Source organism: Fusarium oxysporum, chromosome IX (assembly GCF_013085055.1).
Source record: "Fusarium oxysporum Fo47 chromosome IX, complete sequence".
NCBI classification, from domain to species: Eukaryota; Fungi; Ascomycota; class Sordariomycetes; order Hypocreales; family Nectriaceae; genus Fusarium; species Fusarium oxysporum.
In genome coordinates this window covers 1,356,261-1,378,566 of record NC_072848.1, presented here as the reverse complement: position 1 = coordinate 1,378,566, position 22,306 = coordinate 1,356,261, and the positions used below count along the sequence as shown (strand labels likewise).

General features: G+C 49.4%; 4 protein-coding genes across 4 annotated transcripts; 2 read left to right on the top strand and 2 right to left on the bottom strand.

Annotated features, from left to right (window-relative positions):
• Positions 1 to 245: 245 nt before the first annotated feature.
• On the top strand, positions 246 to 8,832 carry FOBCDRAFT_298276 (Mus7/MMS22 family-domain-containing protein; the record flags this gene model as incomplete). The annotated part of the gene is made up of 5 exons (XM_059611930.1): positions 246 to 6,869; positions 6,903 to 6,909; positions 7,258 to 7,409; positions 7,468 to 7,863; positions 7,915 to 8,832. The coding sequence occupies 5 exons, from the start codon at positions 246 to 248 to the stop codon at positions 8,830 to 8,832; spliced, it is 8,097 nt and encodes a 2,698-aa protein (XP_059465796.1).
• A 93-nt stretch (positions 8,833 to 8,925) lies between these two features.
• On the bottom strand, positions 8,926 to 11,332 carry FOBCDRAFT_51958 (triose-phosphate transporter family-domain-containing protein). Its single transcript, XM_031189889.3, has 2 exons — positions 10,624 to 11,332; positions 8,926 to 10,545 (listed from the first exon to the last, which is right to left on the bottom strand). The coding sequence occupies exons 1-2, from the start codon at positions 10,906 to 10,908 to the stop codon at positions 9,259 to 9,261; spliced, it is 1,572 nt and encodes a 523-aa protein (XP_031033874.2). The 5' UTR covers positions 10,909 to 11,332; the 3' UTR covers positions 8,926 to 9,258.
• Positions 11,333 to 11,610: 278 nt separating this feature from the next.
• On the top strand, positions 11,611 to 14,053 carry FOBCDRAFT_264039 (uncharacterized protein). The gene is made up of 2 exons (XM_059611335.1): positions 11,611 to 11,993; positions 12,048 to 14,053. The coding sequence occupies exons 1-2, from the start codon at positions 11,919 to 11,921 to the stop codon at positions 13,782 to 13,784; spliced, it is 1,812 nt and encodes a 603-aa protein (XP_059465795.1). The 5' UTR covers positions 11,611 to 11,918; the 3' UTR covers positions 13,785 to 14,053.
• A 4,448-nt stretch (positions 14,054 to 18,501) lies between these two features.
• FOBCDRAFT_51950 (uncharacterized protein) lies at positions 18,502 to 21,279 on the bottom strand. The gene is made up of 2 exons (XM_031189887.3): positions 18,845 to 21,279; positions 18,502 to 18,796 (listed from the first exon to the last, which is right to left on the bottom strand). Exons 1-2 carry the CDS (start codon positions 21,104 to 21,106, stop codon positions 18,683 to 18,685), a joined length of 2,376 nt encoding a protein of 791 aa, XP_031033872.3. The 5' UTR covers positions 21,107 to 21,279; the 3' UTR covers positions 18,502 to 18,682.
• Positions 21,280 to 22,306: the final 1,027 nt, after the last annotated feature.

The window sequence follows — 22,306 nt, the reverse complement described above, 5'->3', positions numbered from 1 at the left end:
CCTCAAGGGACCTCGCGTGTCTGTAAGCACTTGCACGACGCGTCTCCCGGTTTCCTCGACCGCGTTCCCCGCCCCGCCCCGGCCATGAAATCAATTAAAGAGTTACGTACCTGCTGAACCGTGAACACCACCCTCGGTATTGATATTTCCAACTTCATCTCTTTACTGATTCAAGTCGTTTTGAACGAAAAACTCACAACTCCGACCCGACGTCATGTATGCGACAAAATAATGTCATTTGGACAATGAGCAACTGGAAGGAACTGGGAGAAGTCCCTGATTCTGAGGAAGAAGATGGATTCGAGAGCCAAGAATTACCATCATTGCCTACGATCAGGCAGACGAATAAGACCATTAGCGAACGATCCGAGAATCGAGAAGTTGATACGGCCAACCACGAGGAGAAGGATAAAGATCGCGACATCTGGGATGTCCCCAACTCCTCACAGGAGCTTACCCACCATGCTCTTTCAACCAAGACACCTGCTCGAATACCGGAAGTAACGTCAGAGCAGCCCGAGAGAAACGAATTTCCCTCTGATATTTATGATATTCCATCATCATCCCCTCTGTCATCCATACACTCGGATGTTGGCCTACTTGACATCGACAACCTTGACCTTGAACGACCGAATGTGACGACCGAAGCTACGCTGTCGAATGAAGCCCAGGAAAACGATACGGCCAGTAATGAAACATCAAACATAGCGATTGAACGGTCGTCACCGCCCCCAGCTCCGGAGTTCGAGGACAGCCGGAATACTGCGCATACATCCTCGTCACTAGTCCTTGGAGATGACCATGCGACATTCATGCCTAGTCAAATTCTGGGCACTACTGCTGAGAATCAGGCTGCCCAACAAGCTACTATTCGTTACGAACGGTCATTTCGCCCCAGAAAGCCTATCCAAGAGCGCCCTTATGCCATTGAATTGTCCCGCTACTCCAACACGCTCAAGAGCCATGGCGTCCGGCCAATCAGACTTGCAATGGAAGGAGAAAAACGACGTCAACGACAGGCTGAGCAAGATTCTTCGCAGGATAAGGACTTTGAAGATGATAGCCAAGGCTCAAACATACCGGACATATCTGATGAAAGCCAATTGAAGGGTGCGGAGGACTTTTTGGACGGCTTGGATACACTCGATCTTCCCTCACCTTCACCACCGAAGACGTCGCCAATGAACGATCGTGCTGGGCCCAGCAGTCAGGCAAGCTCGACAGGCGATACAGAAAACACGAGCATGGCCGGTGATGATCTTCCAGCTTTGCAAGACTTGCTGAGACAACCGACTATCACGACTTCGAGACAGTCTGGCAAACGGAAATCGTCACCGTCTCGGTCTTCCACAAGGAAGCGCAAAAGATACGATATTGTTGATAGCGATCCTCTTGAACCTGCATCTGTTTTCAGACTTGCGCCCGGCACAACAGACTCACCTGCCGCAGCACGTAGTTCAAGGCGACACGCCGATGACGAGAAACCTCAACATGAACCTTCGGAATCTCCATTAGTGTCAGCCAAACAAACCGAGCCATTTATGAGGTTGACACAGCGACCTGCCATCTTTAATGTGAGTGACTCCGAGGATGAATTCGCTGGCTCTACCACCACCCAGCAGCTAGACCACGAAGATGCCGCATCTCAATCTGAATCCGAGTCAGGCTCTGAGAGTGGCTCCGAGATTGTCAACACGGTTGGCCGTCGCATCAGAGGAGTCCTTCCTGCATCTTGGCTGCGGCTAGATCAGCAAGCTGGTCATAAGAAGGCCCTGAAAGACATTCATAAGCGAGCTGTTGCTTTTTCGCCCGAACGGGAAATAAGACGTGGTGTTGCAAAGAGGCGTGTCGCCTCGTCAAATTCTGTCACAAACTTTGAGATGTTCTTTGAAGACTCGGATGATGATTCGCCAACACCTGCATCAGCCCTGCGACAGGAAACAACTGACGATGTATTCCACAACCAAACTCGCTTAACCATTGAAGACGGGCCTATAACCATTTTAGAAATTCTGTCTGATGATGAGGGATCTGTGGTCGAGGACAACGCTATTGATCCTATGTTTACTGGACGGAAACGACAATTGAAGCTTGCCGACTCTTTTCGTGGCCCAGCAAAACGACACAAAACTTCCGATGCTCAACGGAAACAAGTAGCACCCAAGGGACCCCATCAGCCCAGAATTACTAGCATGCTTGCTGGGACTCGGGGCACTTCTGTGCCTGCACCTGAGCTTGTCAAGAAAAAGTACCGTCATCCTACATTGAAACGCAAGTCCAATGGAAAGAAACGATCCACGAAGAACAGGTCATATGCACCACCTCGACTAAGTATTCTGGACGTGGTTGAAGCAGACGCACCAAGGTTCCTCAAGATTGCTGCGAGGTCTGCTACCCGGCGTCGAGACATGGGTAGGAGTAGTCCTGGTAGAAAGTTGATCAAACTTGCTACTAGAGAGGACCATATTGACGCGACATCTGTCTTGAACAACTGGAGGGTCGGTTCGATCCCCCAACGCCAGTCGGTCACTGCTGCTCGAAAAGCCAAGAAAGCGAAACCCAAGCCGAACCCTAAGCACAGGGAGACTAAGCAACCTCTGCGCGAAACATCTGGGAATGGCTCTTCTATTCCACGACGGATGCCGTTGGCATCAGGAGCATCTCGACGCCTGGTCAAACAAGTGAGCCAGGCAGGGTCAGTCAAGTACCAGCCGGACAGTACTCATGCAGAAACTCGAATGAGCCAGAACGCCCTTACCAGCACACCCTTCTCCCGTTCTGGCTCAGGAGTCGTGCGTCCGGCTCAACTGGAAATGGACGAAACAGACCAGAGTAGTCGCTTCTCTTTCAACGCAACCAAGAAACGTCTGGATCGTCTGTACCGGAAGCAACGTGGTGATCTTTCAGCTTCAAGCATCATGACCTTCGACCATGAACCCGATACGTTTTACTCAGCGAGTCCACCTCCCGAACAAGATCCAGTACCTCTCCGAATCGTTGAGGAACCATCCCAAAACCCGAACAAATCGCGGTTTCGGAAGAAGACCAAACCTCAACGCATTGATGTCGAAGCACCGCAGTTTAGTCGTGCGAATGATCCTATCCCCGTCGAGCTTGCCTCAATCTCAGAGCCGGCTCAGTCTACAGTGGCGAATGAGGAGAAACTTCAAGGTTTGGGGCCGTATGGTACACAGTACACCCATCATTTTGAGACTTTCCCTCTGGATGCCCAGGTCTACTTCCACGAGTCAACTCTTATTGGAAGTGGTGTGTTTGAATCTGTATCAAGTGCCCCGAGCTGCCAATATCTACTGGAAACTCGACCACGGGTATCGTTTAACTTTGGAGAGCAAATCCTCAGATGGGGCCATTGGGACTCGCAAGTGTCCTCTGAGCTGGGTATGCTTCTCGATTCCATCGCAGACCAGCTCGAATACACATCAGTTAACAAAGAAGCCCGAGACCCCAAATTTGTAAAGAGTGCTGCAGGGTTTATCATGAAGTTCATACTGAATTCTTTGAGCCTCACGGACCATACACAGGCAAAGTCTTTCGTTGGGAGGGCACTTGAGGTGTTCCAAGGATTCAATGGCCGCATACAAGCGGTACTGGGACGTGACGATAACACCGCACAACCCCAGTATCTATCTATTGCAAGCGTCTATGATTATTTGCTTCTTGCCGCGCTCTTCGTTCTGAGACTTTGCCAGAGCGAACCCTCTTTGACGAGTGATCAATTTCAAATGGAGGATCTGGTGAGGAGCTTGGCCAGAACTGCAATTATTTCACTCTCCATGGCTGGAATGGACAACATCACAAAAACCTACAGTGACCTGAAGAACTCACGGTCACGAGAGCGAGGATTGAGAGATGATGTGCCTGCCATTCACTCCTGGCTTATTACCATGAAGACTCTGGAACATGCCCATATTCCTCGGGGCTCATTCTGGGACATTCTGTACGCCGTCATAGCCACGCCCGAGGTTTCAGAAAGCCTTGATGCGACTGAGCATGAGCGCTTGTGGAAAACCATGTTTCTTCTTCTCCCACTCACTGAGTTTAACGACAAAGGTATCGTTGCTGCAGGTCGAAGGCATAATGCAGTTGTCGATGGCTGGGCATTACCACAAAAACTGCTCAAGAAGATTTTCCAGGTTTACAAAAATAACCCACGGCAGTCACCAAGCTTCAACAACTACTGTCGGGCACTCGTTGGCCGTTGCCACTATCTTGTTCAGCAATGGGGCTGGCGCAAATGTGTAGCCGTGATTGGTGTCATCTTTGACTTCTTTGGTTCGCAGGACCTCGCTCATCTGCGCAATGAAGAGGTGTACGCTTCGCCCAAGTTTCTGGATGAGCTCGCAGGAAGCCCCTCACTGTCTGTTGATAAGGCCGACAAGTGCTTCCACATCTTCCTCAAGCTCGTTGCGTTGAGTATCAAGAAGTTAGGCGCCGTTGGCTCGTTGAAAGACATCCGGAACCTGATAGCCCGGACAATGCCGAACCACAATCGGCAACTCCTAAAGGAGCAGACGATCCAGGAGCGTGATTTGGCTGCGTTACGAAACCACCATGATCTGCTCTGCACCCTTTTCTGGGCTTCGCCGGCAGAACTTCGCCCAGGCGCCCATTTGATCGAGCGACTCGTCGCCCCAGCAAGCTCCCACAAAGAGGCGTGCTTAATCAACGTCAGAGCCTGGAACCAGTTGGCCAAGTTTATCATCGCGTCCGGAGAAGCTACGACAGCATTCAGACCGTTCACACAGTGGCGGAACAGCTTTTTCCAATCCATGATGCAACAGTTCGATTCCGTACAGTCTGATATGCAACAGCAAGTCTTGGCCATGTCTAAAGATGTCAGTAACACAATCGACCCAGACTTGATCAATGCCGTGGTGGCCATGAACAAAAAGGCTACAATGGACGTATTGTATGTCTCGGTGACAGCATCATTAGATGTTATGAGGCATGCACCTAACTTGGAGGCCGCCACATTTGCCCTGAATACACTGCAACTACAGCAAGTTTTCCGGCGATCCAGTGCATATCCCATGGAGCTTGACTGGTCGATTCTCCGTTCTTCCCTATCCACCTTGGAGGTTTTCTTCTCCCGTGTTGATGAGTTCAAGGACGACGAAGACAGTCAACAGAGCGAGAGCCAAATCTTGAACTCAGCCCAAGCGGATGATGCTATCTTGGTAATTGATCACGACCTGTCCAAAGCCTACTTCTCAATGGCGAGATGCATTCTCTCTTCACAGGGAGAACTAGGCGAATCCCCTTCTGAAGCTGTGCAGAGATCCCAATGCACTGAGCAGGTCATAATCTTAACAGCCCGGCTTGTAGTAAGGTTCATTACTGGTGGACTGTTGCGACTTGGCGATATGTTTAAACCGGGGAAATATAGCCTGTTCGAGGAGGTTCCAGCCAAACTCAACCTCGACCAACGACGACATCTTGTTTTGTTCTTGACCACGCTCCTCAAGCACAACTTTGATGATTTTAGCGAGGCAGACTTTTCTCTTTCAGAGGTCTGGGCTCTGTCAATTGTCAAACCAAGGCCATACCTATCGTACGAAAACCAGTTTGCGGAGCAGTTGCTACGAAAGCAGAAAGAATTCGTCCCAGACGCAGTCGTTGGACTTGTTATTAACCCGGACTACAACACAAACCGAGACCTCTTCGAATTCCTTATAACATGGATGCGCAAGTCCTTGCGAGATGCTGGACCAGCGCTGAAAAAGGTCATCATGTCAGAACACTCCAAGACACTCAAGTTGGTGATGCAGCAGATCATAGGAGATTTGCGGACGATGTCTCACGATGCCTCTGAACATTCTGGCTATGTGGTCTTTGTTCGGGATATCATTGCGCTTATTAGAGCTCACGGCTCTGATATTTGCACAGTCGACAAGTATTTCTATCAGATCAGTAAGGAGTATTCGCCGTCTATCCAGGACCCGCAACTGCAAGTGGCTGGCATGATGTCTTATGGGCTTCGGCTGAGCGAAGGGGACACCAAGGTCATCCACCAGGTCTTCTTCTTCCTTTCTAACAACTTCAAGATTGCACTCAAAGACAACAAGCTTCAAGACGAAGTTGAGCTTTTGTGTCGGGGAATGGAGAACCCGGGCATTCTATCTTTCATCCTGAACAAGATGCTACCAGCGATTGTCAAGACTGCGACAGTCGAAAGCTCGATATTCCCCATGGTTGAAGTTTATGCAGGAGCACTGCGAGTTCTTTTGACCCGCGATGTAATTCCTCGGGAGTTGGCGGAAAGCGAACTGCCGCATATAGTTGTTCTTTTACGTGCCATTGCCAACTTCTTTGATCAACTCAGTAAAAAAGACGGACACCTCCGGGCCGAGGAAGTCCATCTGGTGACACAGCTGTTGTCATTGTCAAACAGCCTATGGTCTCCTCTATATGGTCTGTCACTTTCTGGAATATCTTGCGGTTCTTGGACAGATACCGTGCAAGTTCTCAAGCATGTGAGGAACGGGTTGTCGAGGGCCGAAAACTATATCTCTGACATGGTCGATCTTGAAGACTATTCTGTCAGAGCAGAAACCCTCCTATCCGGCTTTCGGCAACAGGGCATGGCACCCCCACAGATTGGTGATGGTGTCAGAAGCTTCACCGACAATCTCATCAACGACGTTCGAAAAATCTGGGTCAATACTGGAACAAGGATCACCATTCAAGCACCTGGCAGAGGTCCAGGGTTTACACAGGCGCAGTCTAACCAAGGAACACCTGTACCAATATGGAATGCAGCAGTCTTGGTGACTGTCTTGTACGGGGAGTTGAGGACATGGAATCATTGGTGGAACAAAGTGTTTGGCAAGGAGCCAGAACAAGTAGATGTGATTGAACCTGTCTTGTTTTAATCAGCATAGCAACGGCGTTAGGTTTACAAATGTTTGCGGATTGTGGATTGCATAGGGGATATTGCATGTGGTTTTGTTTCTCGGAATGAATAGAGTCTATGAAATGATATATATATATATATATACCCGTCGACTTGAACTTATGGAATATGTTTTGCCGTGGCTATTTATTTCATAATAAAGTAAAAAAGTTCTTACTAGGTATTAAGGCAAGCTAAGTAGGTAGGTATGCCTATAAGTGAAGTGCAGGATGGTCGGCCGGTTATTTCCCGAGTGACGTATCTTGGACCGTGCAACGCGTCAAACGCGTCTCCCCGATAAGCTCACTTATGCGTATCTCGAACAATTTGTGAACTTCAACCAGCAATTGTACCCAAAGACGGTGGAATTGCCCAAATGCAAGGAACCACGATGACCTCACTGTTTGGTCTTCCAGATGAGGTCATATTAACTCCCTTGTTCGAATCATTTCCTTGTCGAGAGCATCAAATCCGCTCCCTAGCAACGCTGCTGCATGTATGTGATGTTTATCAACCATCTTTCTACATCGGCATAACATACTGACAATATATAGCCCAATGCAGCTCCTTGTCGAAACCTCGTCATCCACGGCGCAACGGCTACAGGCAAATCCGCCATCACCTATCGACTTGTCTCCGATCTCGTCACCAGTATTAATAGCGATGAATCCTCAGGGGGTCTGCAAGCTGCTATCGTCAACTCTGTACAATGCATCACAGGACGACATCTCTTCGAACGCATAGTCGGTCAGGTTGCTGAGGCGCTGCAGTGGGAGGAGGTGCCTCGGCGATGCGAAACGCTGGCGCAATTGACGGTTGAGATGGTCAAGATGATTCAGTATCCAAAGAGGGATGCGAGGTGGCGTTTTATCTTGGTGCTGGATGCTATTGATCGACAAAGAGATGCCCCGGCCACATTGTTACCAGCTCTGGCGAGGTTATCAGAAATTGTGAGCACCCAACATCCTTGATACACATGTACAAAGCTAACAAATGTCCAGATTCCATGCCTCACCTGCGTCTTCATAGTCACATCTCCGCCCGCTGGCTTCCTACGGTCACCTTCGTCAGCGCATCTCCTTTTTCCTCCCTACGAAAAGAAGGAATTCGTTCGCGTCCTCTCGCTCACGCCACCGAAATCGATTGCTACATGTACGCAGCAGGAAACCACCGATCTCTGGACTCGATTCTGCGCTGCCGTTTACGACTCCCTCACAAAATCAGCGTCTCGCACACTTCCATCGTTTAAGCACAGCTGCCACGCGCTTTGGCCGCGCTTCACAGCGCCCATTCTAGCGGGAATACATCTGCCGAAAGAGTTCTCGAAGCTGTTAATCGCAGGAAGAGTGCATTTCCAAGATGAGTCTTTGCTCAACCCAAGTATTGTCTCTATTCGGCCAAAGAACAAGCCCGTTGAAACCATCGCGACGAAACCTACAGCCTCAGCAACCGATCTCACAAACCTTCTCCCTACGACAGCTCGTCTCCTGCTGCTATCAGCTTATCTCGCCTCCCACAATGCAACCCGCCATGATCTCACACTCTTCTCGACATATCATCATGGCCGCAAGCGCCGCCGAGGAGGTATTGTTGCTCGGGGAGCTACACGGACGAAGCATCGCAAGATCGCCCGCAAACTCCTTGGCGCACACGCTTTTGTCCTTGAGCGAATGATGGCTATCTTTGCCGCTGTACGAAATGAATGGGCAGATGGCACCGCCGTAGGCGCTGCCGGCCTCGATGCAGATGTAGCCATGGCTGTATCGACACTTGCGAGCTTAAGACTGTTGACACGAGTAGGAGGCGCAGGAGATGTCATGGATCGAGGAGGCAAGTGGAGGATTAATGTTGCATGGGAGGTGATACGAGGAATAGGGAGAAGTATAGGCGTCGAAGTCGAAGAATGGCTGATAGACTGATACCCGACGCATATAGTAGACCAGTAGGGCATCTCGATTAAAGCATATATCAAGCAAGATTTTAAACCAGATCGTCAATACGTCACGCTCGAGCTGTGATCGCAGGCTCATCTATCCAAAATAGTCCAGCATTATCATTCCATATCCACCTAATGATACATTGCATCCGGCGCTCCCTTGACAAAAGGAGGGCCTCACAAGTGTCGTTGTGTCTTGTCTCTCAAAACAAAAAACGCCATCCCATGATATGTCATACAGGAACCCAAAGCCCTTCATCTAGATATCGGGACATAAAGTAACAACAACACCTTACACGAGAAACTCTAGCTCTCATATCTTTTTGATTGTTTGAATTCGAAACACCAAATCTGTTCACCAAAGAAATACGCAATCTAACACATACTCATGAGAAATATCATGCAACGCTCATGCAACGCCAGCAACCCGATCGCCTGGCTGCCATGTGTCTTCCTGTTTAGTTCCTGGAGGGAGCCAGCCTCCGTTACCAGTGCCAGGAGTACGGCTGCGAGGAACACCATCGTCTGACTTTTTTGGATCTTCTGCCGCAGACGGCCGACCAAAGTAGCCTTCATGGTAGGGATAAGAACGGGCGTTGAGCTCAGTACTTTGAGGGGATTCCATGATAGGTGTTGGGCGCAGTCCATTATTTGTGATGGGGAGAATCGATGATCGCTTAATCTGCATCGACTGAGCCTTTTGATCGGCCTTGTTGCCAGACTTTGTTCGGTCATACAAGTAGAGACCCAGAAAGGTGAGAGCAATGCCCACACCTTGTAGGGGTGTTGTGGGACTCCTGAACCATACCAGAGCCAAGACAATGACGAACACACGCTTGATGAGACTTGCTACTGAATAGGTAACAGGGGAGACCATGGAGAGTAGGATGAAGGCGAGAATGTTCTGGCCAAAATGGAAGACACCGTTAAAGACAAACTCAAGCGTGAGTCTTCCATGGTCCATCGAGTTGGGTTGCTCATTCAAGTCTATCGAGCCCTCGTGGTAGAAGTTCATGAGAAGAGTGAATCCTTCAGACCAAAGCCAGATGGGCAATGTGAGAAGAAAAGCCATGCCAGAAGAGTAGCAAAGTAAGTTGAGCTTATCCAACTTCTTAGGTAGTGAATGGGGCGACTCAGCCTCAGCTTTAGCAGCCTCGTTGAAGAGCTTCTTAGAGAAGATGTTTTGGGTAACGAAGATGACGGTAGCCAAAAGAGCATGGATAACACCAATAAGCTCTCCACCATAGGTCGTTTTGCCCGAGCAGGCCAACATGACGCCGAATGTGAGAGGGATCAGAGACAGGTACGTCGTCTTGGGGTACCGAATGTCGTACACGATTCTATAAGCGAGAACGGTAAAGAGGGGTGAAAGACCCTTGATGGTATGGACAAGTGACACAGGGATCTTTGAGGTAGCTGTCGAACTAAGAAGGTGGCCACCGATCTGGAATGCGGCTAAAGGCAGAGTCGTTCTGATAACGTCGCGAGTTGGCTTTCGAATCGGGTGCTTGAGAGCTGTAATTTTGGTTCGCAAGACTGGGAAGATGGTCGCAAGCCATGCCATGAAGATACATAACGAGGAGACGAAAGCGAATTGGACCAGCGTCAAAGTAGCGGGCTTGTCAAAGGCTATCAAGATGGACTTGGAGGAGGTGTTTGTAAGGGCAGACGAAGTGTACCACAACAGGCACAGAATCTGTGTACCGCAACATCAGGTCAGCACTTTGAACTGGTAACTCTACATTTGGCTTGGGGCTCGGGAAGAAGGGCGTACAATAAGCTTCGGAGAGACGGGGGCACGTAGGGCATCGGCGATCTCGTGGGCGTTCTGGCTAACACTGCCATTGCGACCTCTTATTGTACGAATAGCATCCGTGAGGCTCTTTTGTCGATTGTGCCCTCGAGGAGCCGTTGACCAGCCATTATCTGATTTCGAGGCGGGTCGCCATCGATCTGAGGGACGAGGAGGTGCGCCATTTGCCCACCCGGGAGGATTCAAAGGGCTCTCTGACGGTGACTCGCCCAGGGGCGTATCGATGAAGTCGGGGAACTTTTCCATCACAGGAGAGTGATAAGAAGGGAGAGAAGATTAAATTGCGGCGCAAAGGCCAGATATTAAGGTTGCGTGTTCGGTTTGAATTGATTTGAATCGGTTTTATAACGAGTGACAGATGACGAAGGCAAGATTCGAGTAAATCGTTATAATCGTCGACGAAAACGTATGCTCATCGCTTATCGAAGGGTCGACTCGTAATGGCTATCTCCCAAGTACCTGAGGCTGTAGGCCAAGGCGCGAGCTGCAAGTCGAATGACGAAGCCAAGCCTGAGAACGAAAGCGGAAGAGAACAAACGACAGCGGTCGAAGAAGGCGACGTTGCTGGCTCTATGCAAACACAGAGCAGAAGCTGGTGAAGCTGAAGAGAAAAAAAGAATGCCAAGTTACAACCAAGTACTGTAGCTTCTGTTGGATGGATGGTGTTAACGTCGAAGTGGGAATGGTGCAAGTGGGATAAGCAAGGTACAGCCTATAATTAAACCAAGGGGCTCCAATAGAAGGACGAATCGATGCCAGATAGATTGCACACGGGGGGTTACAGGGGCCCTTCCCTTGGGATCTTCTGTAATAAGCCTGTAACTAACATTACGTGGCTTGCTAGCCTCTATCCGCGGTTAGTCCGGCAGCCGCCGCTGATAAGCTAATAAGGCACCTTTAGCCGCCCCGAGCCGCCATTCGTTTTACGTGAGCTAACTAAGCTAAGCAGCTAATCTGAGGTTGACTGGAGACAGACTTTTGAAGGCGTCGCGCAAAAGTCGTCTCCACCTGCACCAGCTAAACCAATCTCTTTGTTAGCGCATCCAACTGTGCTTTTGCTTCAACCTCACTTTCCTTCAACTCTTGTGTGTATTGTCTCTGTAACTTCAGGGCATGAATAGGGACCCTAAGCAGGCCATTCTCGCGCTCGCCTTGTCCTACGCCACCTTCCAGCTCACGACGCAAGTCTTTAATCCAACCACAAGCAAAAGACAATCCCTGGTCGCGACGCCAACGTCGCCAGCCTCTGATTCACTATGGCGGCCCCAAAGATGACCAAGAACCAGATGCGAAGGGCCAAGAAGAAGGAGCAGAAGAAGGCTCAAGCAGAGGTATGTCCTGGTCTCCTCGCCCTCGTTGCGACATCACCCACTGACGCGCTGCAGGCTACCCCTACAAAGACCAAGGAAACCGTCGAGACTACCAACCGTGAAGAAAACGATGCCGCCGAGTCTACGACGACAGATCTCGAAGTGAAGAAGGGGTCGACAACCGAAGATGCCGCCACCACAGATGGTCATGCGATCGAAGTTGACATGGATGAGGAGGATCCCGCATATGCCATGTACAAGGACATCTTTAACAAATTCGGCGCGTCGATGGAAGAGGACGAGATCGCCAAGGAAGCCAACGCTGGCAATCAAGGGACAGTGTTCTACGCGGATGACGACGAGATTCCAGACGAAGACGAAGAGAACAACGGACAGCCCAAGTTATCCAAAAAGAAGAAGAAGCAGCTCAACACGATCTCTATCGCAGAGCTCAAGGCGTTGGTCAAGGTTCCTGAGGTGGTAGAGTGGCAGGACGTATCCTCGTCGGACCCTCGACTGCTTGTCCAGATCAAAGCTCAACGAAACGTCGTGCCAGTACCAACCCATTGGTCCTTAAAGCGAGAGTATCTGTCTTCAAAGCGAGGTATCGAGAAGCCACCTTTCCGACTACCCCAGTTCATCGCAGAAACCGGCATTACCGAGATGCGCGATGCCGTCCTCGATAAACAGGCAGAACAGTCGTTGAAGCAGAAACAGAGGGAACGTGTTGCTCCAAAGATGGGCAAGCTTGATATCGATTACCAAAAACTTTACGATGCTTTCTTCCGTTTCCAGACCAAGCCCGAATTGACGCGATTTGGTGAGGTTTACTATGAAGGCAAGGAGTCTGAGGTCGATTACCAACATTTCCGACCGGGAGACCTCACCGAGGGTACTAAGGAAGCCCTGGGAATGCCTCCTGGCGCACCACCACCATGGCTCATCAACCAACAACGGTTTGGGCCTCCTCCATCCTATCCTACTCTGAAGATTCCTGGACTGAATGCGCCACCACCCGCTGGAGGCTCATGGGGCTTCCATCCTGGCGGTTGGGGCAAACCCCCAGTTGATGAGTTCAACAGGCCTTTGTTTGGCGGTGATGTCTTCGGTCTTGCGGCACAGGGTGGACAAGGAGGGGCACAAATGCACACGGGAGCCGGTGAGCCTGTGGAGAAGAACCTGTGGGGTGAGCTGCAGCCACGAGAGGAGGAATCAGAGGAGGAGGAGGAAGAGTCAGATGAAGACGAAGAGGAGGAAGATGCTGATATTCCTGGTGGAACAGAGACACCTAGTGGCCTCGAGACTCCCGGTGGTTATGCCAGCACAGTGCAGGCCGACTACGGGCAAGGTGTCGAGACGTCTATTGCTGGTGAGATGGACTTGCGAAAGGAGCGCCGTGGCTACGACACAGAAGAGTCCAGTGCTCCTCGATCCGCCTACACCATCCTGCCAGAGCGCCAAGTTCGCGCCGAGGGGTTCTTCGGCAGTGACAGGGTATATGACCTCAAGCAAGCACAAGCAGCTCAACGAGCAGGCGTGCCTGTTCTCGGCGCCGATGACGATTCACGCAAGCGCAAGAAGCCTGGCGACATCGACGTTGCTCTTGATGTCGACTCGTTGCACAACCACGATGGTATCAGCAAAGACGACCTGCGGCGCAAGTTCGAGGAGGGTAGGAAGGAAGAGGGCATCGGAGCCAAGTGGGCATATGACGATGACCTGAGTGAGATGATCGCCCAGGAGAGCAGAAAGAGACAGAAGACTGAGGCAGAGCTCAAGGAGAAGCGGAGGGAAGGCAAGGGCAGATACTAATATTGACAGACGAGAACTGTCAGACTGTACCATCGATGGGAACTGGGGTTGGTGACCAGGCGTTTTAATATCTTGTTTATAACGGGGACAGAGCAGCTCAACGGCTAAAATAGGACGAATACCATGCTTCTTGAGGTTTGGAAAATGCACCAAGGACATGGTTGTAGAGTGAATATCAAACGAGTGACCACGATGAGACTTTCTCGGTTAGGGATGCATTGAGCTTTTAGTTGCTGGCTTTGCTACAGGTAAAACTGAATAACTCCGACAAGTCCTCCTTTCAGAATGTTTGATGTAAATGTCGAAATATCTGGACTGATATCACATCATGTTGATCTATGGCATCAAAGAGTTGCTTCGTTTGAGTCTATTCGACGTTGTGTCTGATGACAGTTTGAAACACCAACTTCACCCTCGTAGAAGTCCCTCTTGTCATCGATCGAGATGGTCTCAATCAGATCTTCAACTATGATGCGAGGCCAATGCCTGTGTTGTTAGTGGTCAACTTGTCATCTCATTCCTTTGTTGGATTCGTGTTCTTGCGTACTTGATCACTCTGGAGAGCTTGGTGGCTGTATTGAAAGAGAAACAGAGTGACAAGTGGAACCAAGGCCTCACTTGTGACTAGAAGACGCAGGTACGTATGTGTTAATTTGTGCTTGGCAGCCGGGGCGTTCAGGTGTGATGTACATGGGCATAACCCCAGCCTGCGGATGCTGGTTCTGGTGCTGGAGCCGTCACGCAAGGCTGGGGTTACAGAGAGAGCCAATATTACAGAGCCATTATTCACGACTGATGGAGATGAACACAAAATGCCCTGTAATGTTGAAGCTCAGGGGATATGAGGGTCGAGTTTGAGGCTGTTGCAGGTAGTAGCTCTGATAGGTTGTTTGTATGAGCTGTATTGGCAGTGATTAGTTAACCCAAGTCGACAGGCATGCATTTAATGACCAAGTTGCCCATTCCTATCAGGATAACGGCAACCAGTCTTGAGGTGGTCAGTGGCCCTGTATCACTATCTCATCGTCTCTCACCTAATGAGGAACTGTGCAACAGTCCATGTGGCTTGAGTGTGTGATTCAACCTCTAGTTAAAGCTACTATATAAGTCAGTCTTTCGTTTTAGGAAGAAACCAGGAAAGCCAACAGTTCTTGACCCCTTGCCCATTGCAAGCTTGCCATTGGTCACCAGTCAATGCGGTGCCAGCTCTGCATTCGTCAGAACAAACTAGCGCGGCCAATTGCTGAGGCCAGCCAACAGCCAAAAAGACGAGCCATATCACGAATATACACGGTCACATCAAGGCAAAAACACAGATTCAGATGAGAAATCTGCACAAAAAAAAGAACATACAACAGCGGGGATTCGCTGGTCGTCACCGACCCAACTACTAATCCGCCGGTTAGTGGCTTGACTATGGGAGAGCGGACGGGATCCCGTATTTTCCACTACCTTTGGTCGTATGTGATTGATTGTGGTCATCATTTGGAGTATATGCACGGGTGCTAAAGTGAGTGAACGAGGCTTCAACATCTGGGATTCGACAGTTTCAGGAGAGTGAGTGAGAGTAATAAGTATCTCTGTTCACTTTTGTTTCTGGCACCAACGCTCTTGATTCTGGCTATGAATTCTGCCGCAGAAGAGCTCCATCACCTCGAATTGCATTGCGTTGCATCGATGGAGTATGATGGTCTGCAGCCCATGGATATCACGCTCAACACTCAACACCTGGACCAACCTTGGGAAGTTTGAGAGCGAAAATGTGAAGCCTCTGTTATGAATCTAGCATGACTGAGCTGAGTAAGGTATCTTAGCTAAGAGCCCTCCCTCACAGAGGCGTCGCAATGTGGGATAGCATCCAACCAGATCGTGGGTGGAAATGGAAGAATCATGTCCGACATCGTGGGCCTCGCTGAGAGTTGTTTCAAAAACTCCCAGGAACCACCCAAAGGAAGACGCAACAAAAAAAAACAAAAAACGCGGTGGCTTTGTCGAGACTGACTGTGCTGTTAAGCCTGTACTCGCCTCTGTATGACCTTGCCAGAGTTGGGTGAAGAGGAACGTAGCCTGATGGCACCCTCAATGGTAGACAAGTGTAATGGCCTCGATTGAGTGTGTGTCTAGTCGCGTATGCGTTGCGGGTATAGTCATGGTTGCTTCTTGGAGGAAACGCGGCGATTGGCTGATGCTGACCACATGAGGCTATTGATCATGTACTGCGCACTGCGGTATGTTTCTGATCTGGCCTCTCGTTGATTTACATCATAAAAAGGCACGTCGTGGACTTGAGTGTGCGGTTCTCACATTTCTTCGCTACAACACAATCTCATATGTAATGGATTGGTGTGTTGACCTGAGTGGGCGCCTCTATTGCTTGGGGGTGGTCAAGCAATGATTACAGGCAACTTCTGTGGTATATCCGGAAAATCATGGAATTAGCTCGCAGGATTTATTGAGGCCACCGTGCTCGATATACCATATAAGAATCTTTGGGTCGCTTATGCCATGTTGACCCGCTGGTCAACGGCCCCTAACACCCATGAGCTGGCGGCAGCGAGGTGACCATGATGAAGCCACCCACTTGGATTATAGTGTTAGTATCACTTTTAGCATCCGTCAGTGATCGTATTGGCACGGTATTAACAATAATTATGGCATTTTGTTAATGTCAAGGAGCTTCAATAACACTGCCCATCCAACTCATGATGGCCTCATCATTTCGCCATCAACCTTGGAAAGGTCGTATCACCTTCAACATTCCTTAAACCATACGCAAAAGATGTTTCCTTGCTCTCCAACTTGCGATAGTCAAACACACCAATGCTCTTTGCATATGCAATATGTTCTGGTCCCAATGTGTACATCTGTGAAAGAACTTGGCTCGAAATAACGGCAGAGAGCCTTCAAGTTATCCAAGAAGCCTTGTATCTTGGAAAGAGCAATACAAGCGATATAAACAGGACTGGGATACTGAAAATGGCCATTCAGACACTGTCCATCTACATGTCACGCCCCCAAGCGCCTCGTCAAACAGCTCGTCATACATGCCGTAAAATGGACCACCAAGAGCGACCAGATATTATCAGGGGCTTCTTCTTTTGTTTAATATGATTTGAACTTGCATTTGCCATTTCCTCGAACCATATCCTTTGCCGTTCAAAAATCGACCCTGTTTCTACTGATCTCCACCACTTACCTCCACTATCACATCTGGACTGGTCGTTCAGATTTGTCGCGATCCTTCGCTGGGCATTCGCATTTGTGACCTCAATAGATCTCGAATTAATCTATCCCTTTAGAGGGGTCTGTTCAACTTGAAGCAAGTCAACTTCATTCAAAGGGCTAATGCGTAAAGAAGAGGTTTGATCCATGAAAATCAAGAGCTTGAGTTTCTCTCCAGTCTTTAATCTTGCATAGCATTTCAGTTCCCTCAGAAACACCAAGATCCAAAAACATGCCACTATGTCTAATTTCTATCAAATGCATTTCGATACCTCTTCTGTAGTCATCGGCCATATCTTGGAATTTACCAGCCACTTCTTCCAAACTCCTTGACTGATTGATGATGATGATGATACCGAGTCATTCCCAAACTGGGTGAGTCACACATGTAAGCAGATTCAAATGTGAATCGATAACCTCACACCAAGACATCCACTCAAGTTACTTGATGGGACCCGCCGTAATCCGTGAGAAGCCAAGCTCATCTTTCGGTGAACACTGAACATGGTTTATCAGACTGTTATGCTGTCCCGTGACAAAGTATTCCGTGATACCATCGATTTGATCATATGCTGTTATCATCCTGAGGACGTCACTTCTGTAGCAATGGCCGAAACCGCTATGACAAGCGCCCAGCGTGTTTGAGACTTGATCAACGAGTGGTAGAGAGATCTCTTCGACATGTATATCAAGTGTGTTCGACTTGCAGCCTTCCAAAGCATTGCGAGGTGCAATAGGTGAATCAGCCTACCAACCTGAATGGTATTTTGAATTTTCCATCGACAATGCATCTGTCGAATAGAACATATTGACCACTCCCAGATTGTGCATCCTGAGGCCGTTTCGTCAAGACCGGAATTGGTATTACTACTTGTGTTGGAGTTGCTGTTGTGATCATCAAACTGTTGCATAACCGTTCATGCTTATATCAACCAAGCTAAGTATAATTAGGTAGTCCCCCTGAGTTGCAGATATGCCCAGATGCTAGCCGCACCGACCACGCTTTGTTTACAATTCCCTTGAATTCTACGTTGAAGCAGCGTCTTCAACTAGGCCTGCATGCCCGCCTGGTCGTGGTTATACTCAAGGTAGTCATCGCAATGGTTGCACCTTCATCGTCACGCTGAAATTTGTTACACACGCACACAAACAGCAAAATGCAGGTAGTATAGTAATATAATACAGACCACCAAAAGTTTGCAGTACAAGCTGCCTCAACAGAGATGAGCTGCGAAAACCCAGCAATGTCCACGCCAGAAACAATCCACTCTCTACCTCAATCCTGATCAACCGACTCCGGGCATGCCTTCTCATCAGTGTCCCGATCCCAATAAGCGCCGAAACGACTATAAAAACATAAATTTAATGCCATCCTTCCGCTCACGATATCTCCAAGTCTGACTATATTCCCCACCACAAAATCTCGAGGCAATTCTTCACTTCTTTTTGGAGCCCGCCGCTTTCGTGTTAGCTTTTCGAAACCTGGCTCTCTTTATGGCTGTAGGCTCATCAGATTCCCCAACAGCCACGTTCACACGTCTCTTTCTCAGCGCTTGACGCGTAGTCATCGAATGGGAAGCTTTTGCGCTTTGAGAACCAGTGCTGCTTCGTTCGCCTCCTTTCAAGCTTGCTGAGCTAGGTACTGGGATGCTTCGCAAGGATATGGACACCCCGCTCTAGGAGGTTCCTTCCGTTTTGCTACACCCATTACAAAGCCATTTGGGACGAGTGACCGGAATGGATGCCGAGTTTTCGATGCAACTTGCATGATACAGTCGATTTGAGCATTTCTATACAATTGTTAGCAGTGGCTTGCCGTCAAATAGCATTGGCATTACCTTGTTTGAGCAGATGAGTAGAGAAGGTCCGAGGACGGGGAGCTGACACACTGTACACCCATTCGCGCCTCTCGTAATTTGTGAAGCTCGAGGCGACTGTTTTAACGTGACATCCGCTGCATTGGTACCGTTCGTCTTCGCATCCTCATCTGATTTCAATCGAGCTCGTGCCTCATCAATCAGCTTCCCGGCTTTCTCAACACTAGCGTTATCCAGGACATCACGCGCCATCAGAACACATAGGTGCTTGCCATACTCGTTCATCCGATAATTCGCACCCACCAGCCAAGAAGCATTCTCTTTGACAAACTTGACCCAAGCACGCCTGAAATATTGTCCAGATGTGACATTTTCCTGAAGAATAAATGCGTCCCATCTGCGAATGTATTCCTTCTCTTCTTTCGAGACGTCGGAGAATTCGCCGATATCTTCGCGATGCTTCTGTAACAACCATGCATTATCGACCACGGGTTTTGGTAACTCCTCGCCAGGTTTTAGGCGAGCTTTGCTGACAGGGTCAAAGAGAGGCTGACAAGACTTTGGAATGATGACCTTTTTCTTTTCCGGTCGCGGAATCACCGCCTGAACTGCCGCTGGAGGCTGAGGAGGATTTTCGCCAGACTTTCCAAAGAGTTGTCGTTCGGTGCTGTGCTTCGGTGAAAATCGCACAACATCTTCCACGTGATCTGGACCATAGCGTGAAGTTACCCAGGAGTCATCGCCATTGACATAGGCCTGCTGATCAAGCGGTTTTGTGGGTTTTCCGAGCTGCAGCTCTTTCGAAGGCGAGACTGCAGACCCCGAAACATGAGTAATCCGGAACAGCGGCCCTTGGCTCGTCTTTTCCAGTGTGTACACATAATTCGGATGGTACGTCATTAGGTGAGCTCTCAAAATGTCCAATGACTCGTTAGCGTTGCCACAGGCACAACACTGCCATGAGAGTAGGTGAACCGGTGCGTTAGCTGACAGCATATACGTGACGAAACCCTCGCCTTGCTCAGGTTGCCCAGCCTTATCTCGGGTTTTGCGCTCCTTTCCATGGGCTTGCGCAGTCAGTACCTTCAAGTTGTATTGCTTGTTATTCCGTTTTCGTAATGCTCGGTTAGGGGTGTGGTCGCCCTCTAGCTCTTCTTCCAGATCATGAGAGATGTCATGCGACGAGTCCTCGTCACCAACATGCCCGTTCACTTCGTTCGTCTCTTGTACTCCATTCATATCTTCAACCTCATGCGTAACCCCATTGATGCCATTCACACCACCCATTTCGTCGTCATCATCATGAAAGCCATTGACGCCGTTTGTGCCGTTTATTTCATGAACATCATTTGTGAGATGGGTGCTGCTGGTGTCATCGATGTCATCCTCAAGCTCGGGTGGGCTCGCGCTATCGAGCAGATCATCAGATATAGGTTCAAGAACACCATTGGTGTAAATCTCGCCGTCTGAATCGAAAGCAGTAATACAGTTTTTTGCAGTCTTGTCAATTCGTCGGGTACCCGAGGCCCATTTCAATTCTACATCCATGATGTAATTAGTCAGACGTTCATGGCGCTGTGGGTGGAATCCGGCTGTGAGCTTGACGGGTTTCTTTATCCTGCCGAAAACCTGGGGAAACTCGCTATGCAGTATCCAATTCTGCTTGGCAATTGCTTGGACAGGCCCTTGCTGGCTTGCAGGGACACCAAGCTCATGGGCTTCCAGAGGCGGCCAGTTGCCATCCTGAACTGAAAACATTTCGACGTCTAATCTGTATGCGTTCGAAAAGTCATGGGATGGATCATCCTGCCTGTTGACCAAGATACTTTCCTTAGGGACAAGGAATGGCTTAGGTGGCTTAATGTAAGCAATCCGATGAGGGCCTGACGGATTCGTGTGAGAGACGATGTCACAGCTCTGGCTGCTGCGATATAGGATGTGAGTGAAGCCACCACTCACATCGGAAACGGTGATTTGACATTTAGCCTTGGTTTTGATGATATCGTCTGGAGGAAGAGCATTGAGAGGCCGGACTTTCTTAGAGTCCTTGTGAAAAATCTTGTGTATCTCAACACGTAGAGCCGTGCGATCTTCTGTATCAATGAGTGAGGTGTCGCCGTTGGACTTGGAAACTGAGACCTTCTGACGCTTTTGTGGAGGGCCACTGTCATCTTGGCTCTTGGGCGTCGAGAGGGTCGCGCCCATGTTTTTCGCGTTATGAGCAGCTTCCCAGTTGCGCTGAGTAAAGGGGACAGTCCTTGTAAAAGTCTTTTTCTGGGTCATGGCGGAGAAAAGCAATACCTTGACGGTATGAGATGATCCGAGGAGCAGTGCTCAGTCCTGGTAGGAAAAGTTGCGTAATGCGACAGACAGTTGAAGATGGCCGAGAATGTGGTTGTGACTGTGCTTGTTGGCAAAGCGGGTTGAAACGTCGCAGTACGTAGTCGCGATTGTTAGAAACAAGGCGTAAGTAATTATATATTAGTAGTTGATGGCCTTGACGCTCATGGCTGATGCGTGTTTGTTGTAGTCATGCGAACGGGTTTGTCAGGGCAGGAAAAATGACAGCCGAAAAAGGCCAGTGAAATAAAGCAGAAGCAACGGATAGAGGCAAGAGCGAGAAACAGCAACGCCACAAACTGCAGAATCGGACCGGGAGGAGAAGAGTGAAGAAGGCGGGATAGAGAAGAATATAGTGAAAAGAAAGAGCGCCTATGAATGAATATGAACAGAAGTGAGAAGGCGACTGCAGCTGTGTGCGTGTCCTTGGTACTCGAGGTGGATGTAAATAATGGGTTAAAGGAGGAGATGTGAGAGCCGGTCGCGTGTGGTGACAATCCAATTCTGCAGGTAAGGCCAGGTACCGTGGCAGGTAGTTTCAGTTCAGTGCTGTGGCCAAAGTACTGTCGCTCGCTGCCCGTCGCTCCTTCTGTGAACTGCCCTGTCTGATCTCGATACGCGCTGTAGAGTTAGATAGCAGGCTTCAGCGGACTCTATTGCATTGAAATGAAGCAGCAGTAGGCGAGAATGAAGCCTGTAGAGCGTCCTCATGAGAAGCGACGGGACTAGAGCTGACAGTAAAGGTAAGGTAGGTAAGTAACAATGAAGAGCGCGGTAAGAGACGCGTGCCAGTGGCAGGTTAAGAAGCAGCCCTGCCCGTGAGGTGGGAATTCTATCGCGACTCCCTACTACGGACTAGAGCCTATAGCCCTCCTAGCGTCATGCCTGGAGAGTCACCAACAACCGCCATTCAGAGGCAATAGCCTAGCGGGGTGGATCCACTGGCTGCTGACAGTGGAACGAATTAGAGACTCTGCTTCAAGCAAAGACTTAGCCGCTGGAAATTATTATGCATGCAGGCGGGGTGTTGCGCGCTGTGTGAGCGTGAGTGTGAGCCCCTTAGCCTCTTGTTAACTGCAAATGCAAATGTATTTCCAGTCCCGTAGAACACGATAAAGTTCATTTTACATATCCTCTCAGTTG

Excerpts from the sequence above, each read along its gene's own strand:
- FOBCDRAFT_51958 (XM_031189889.3), bottom strand. The coding sequence starts at position 10,908 with ATGGAAAAGTTCCCCGACTTCATCGATACGCCCCTGGGCGAGTCACCG. Across the intron at positions 10,546-10,623 it reads CCGTCTCTCCGAAGCTTATT|ATTCTGTGCCTGTTGTGGTA; the intron begins GTACGCCCTTCT and ends TGCGGTACACAG.
- FOBCDRAFT_264039 (XM_059611335.1), top strand. The coding sequence starts at position 11,919 with ATGGCGGCCCCAAAGATGACCAAGAACCAGATGCGAAGGGCCAAGAAG. Across the intron at positions 11,994-12,047 it reads AGAAGAAGGCTCAAGCAGAG|GCTACCCCTACAAAGACCAA; the intron begins GTATGTCCTGGT and ends GACGCGCTGCAG.
- FOBCDRAFT_51950 (XM_031189887.3), bottom strand. The coding sequence starts at position 21,106 with ATGACCCAGAAAAAGACTTTTACAAGGACTGTCCCCTTTACTCAGCGC. Across the intron at positions 18,797-18,844 it reads TACTCATCTGCTCAAACAAG|AAATGCTCAAATCGACTGTA; the intron begins GTAATGCCAATG and ends ACAATTGTATAG.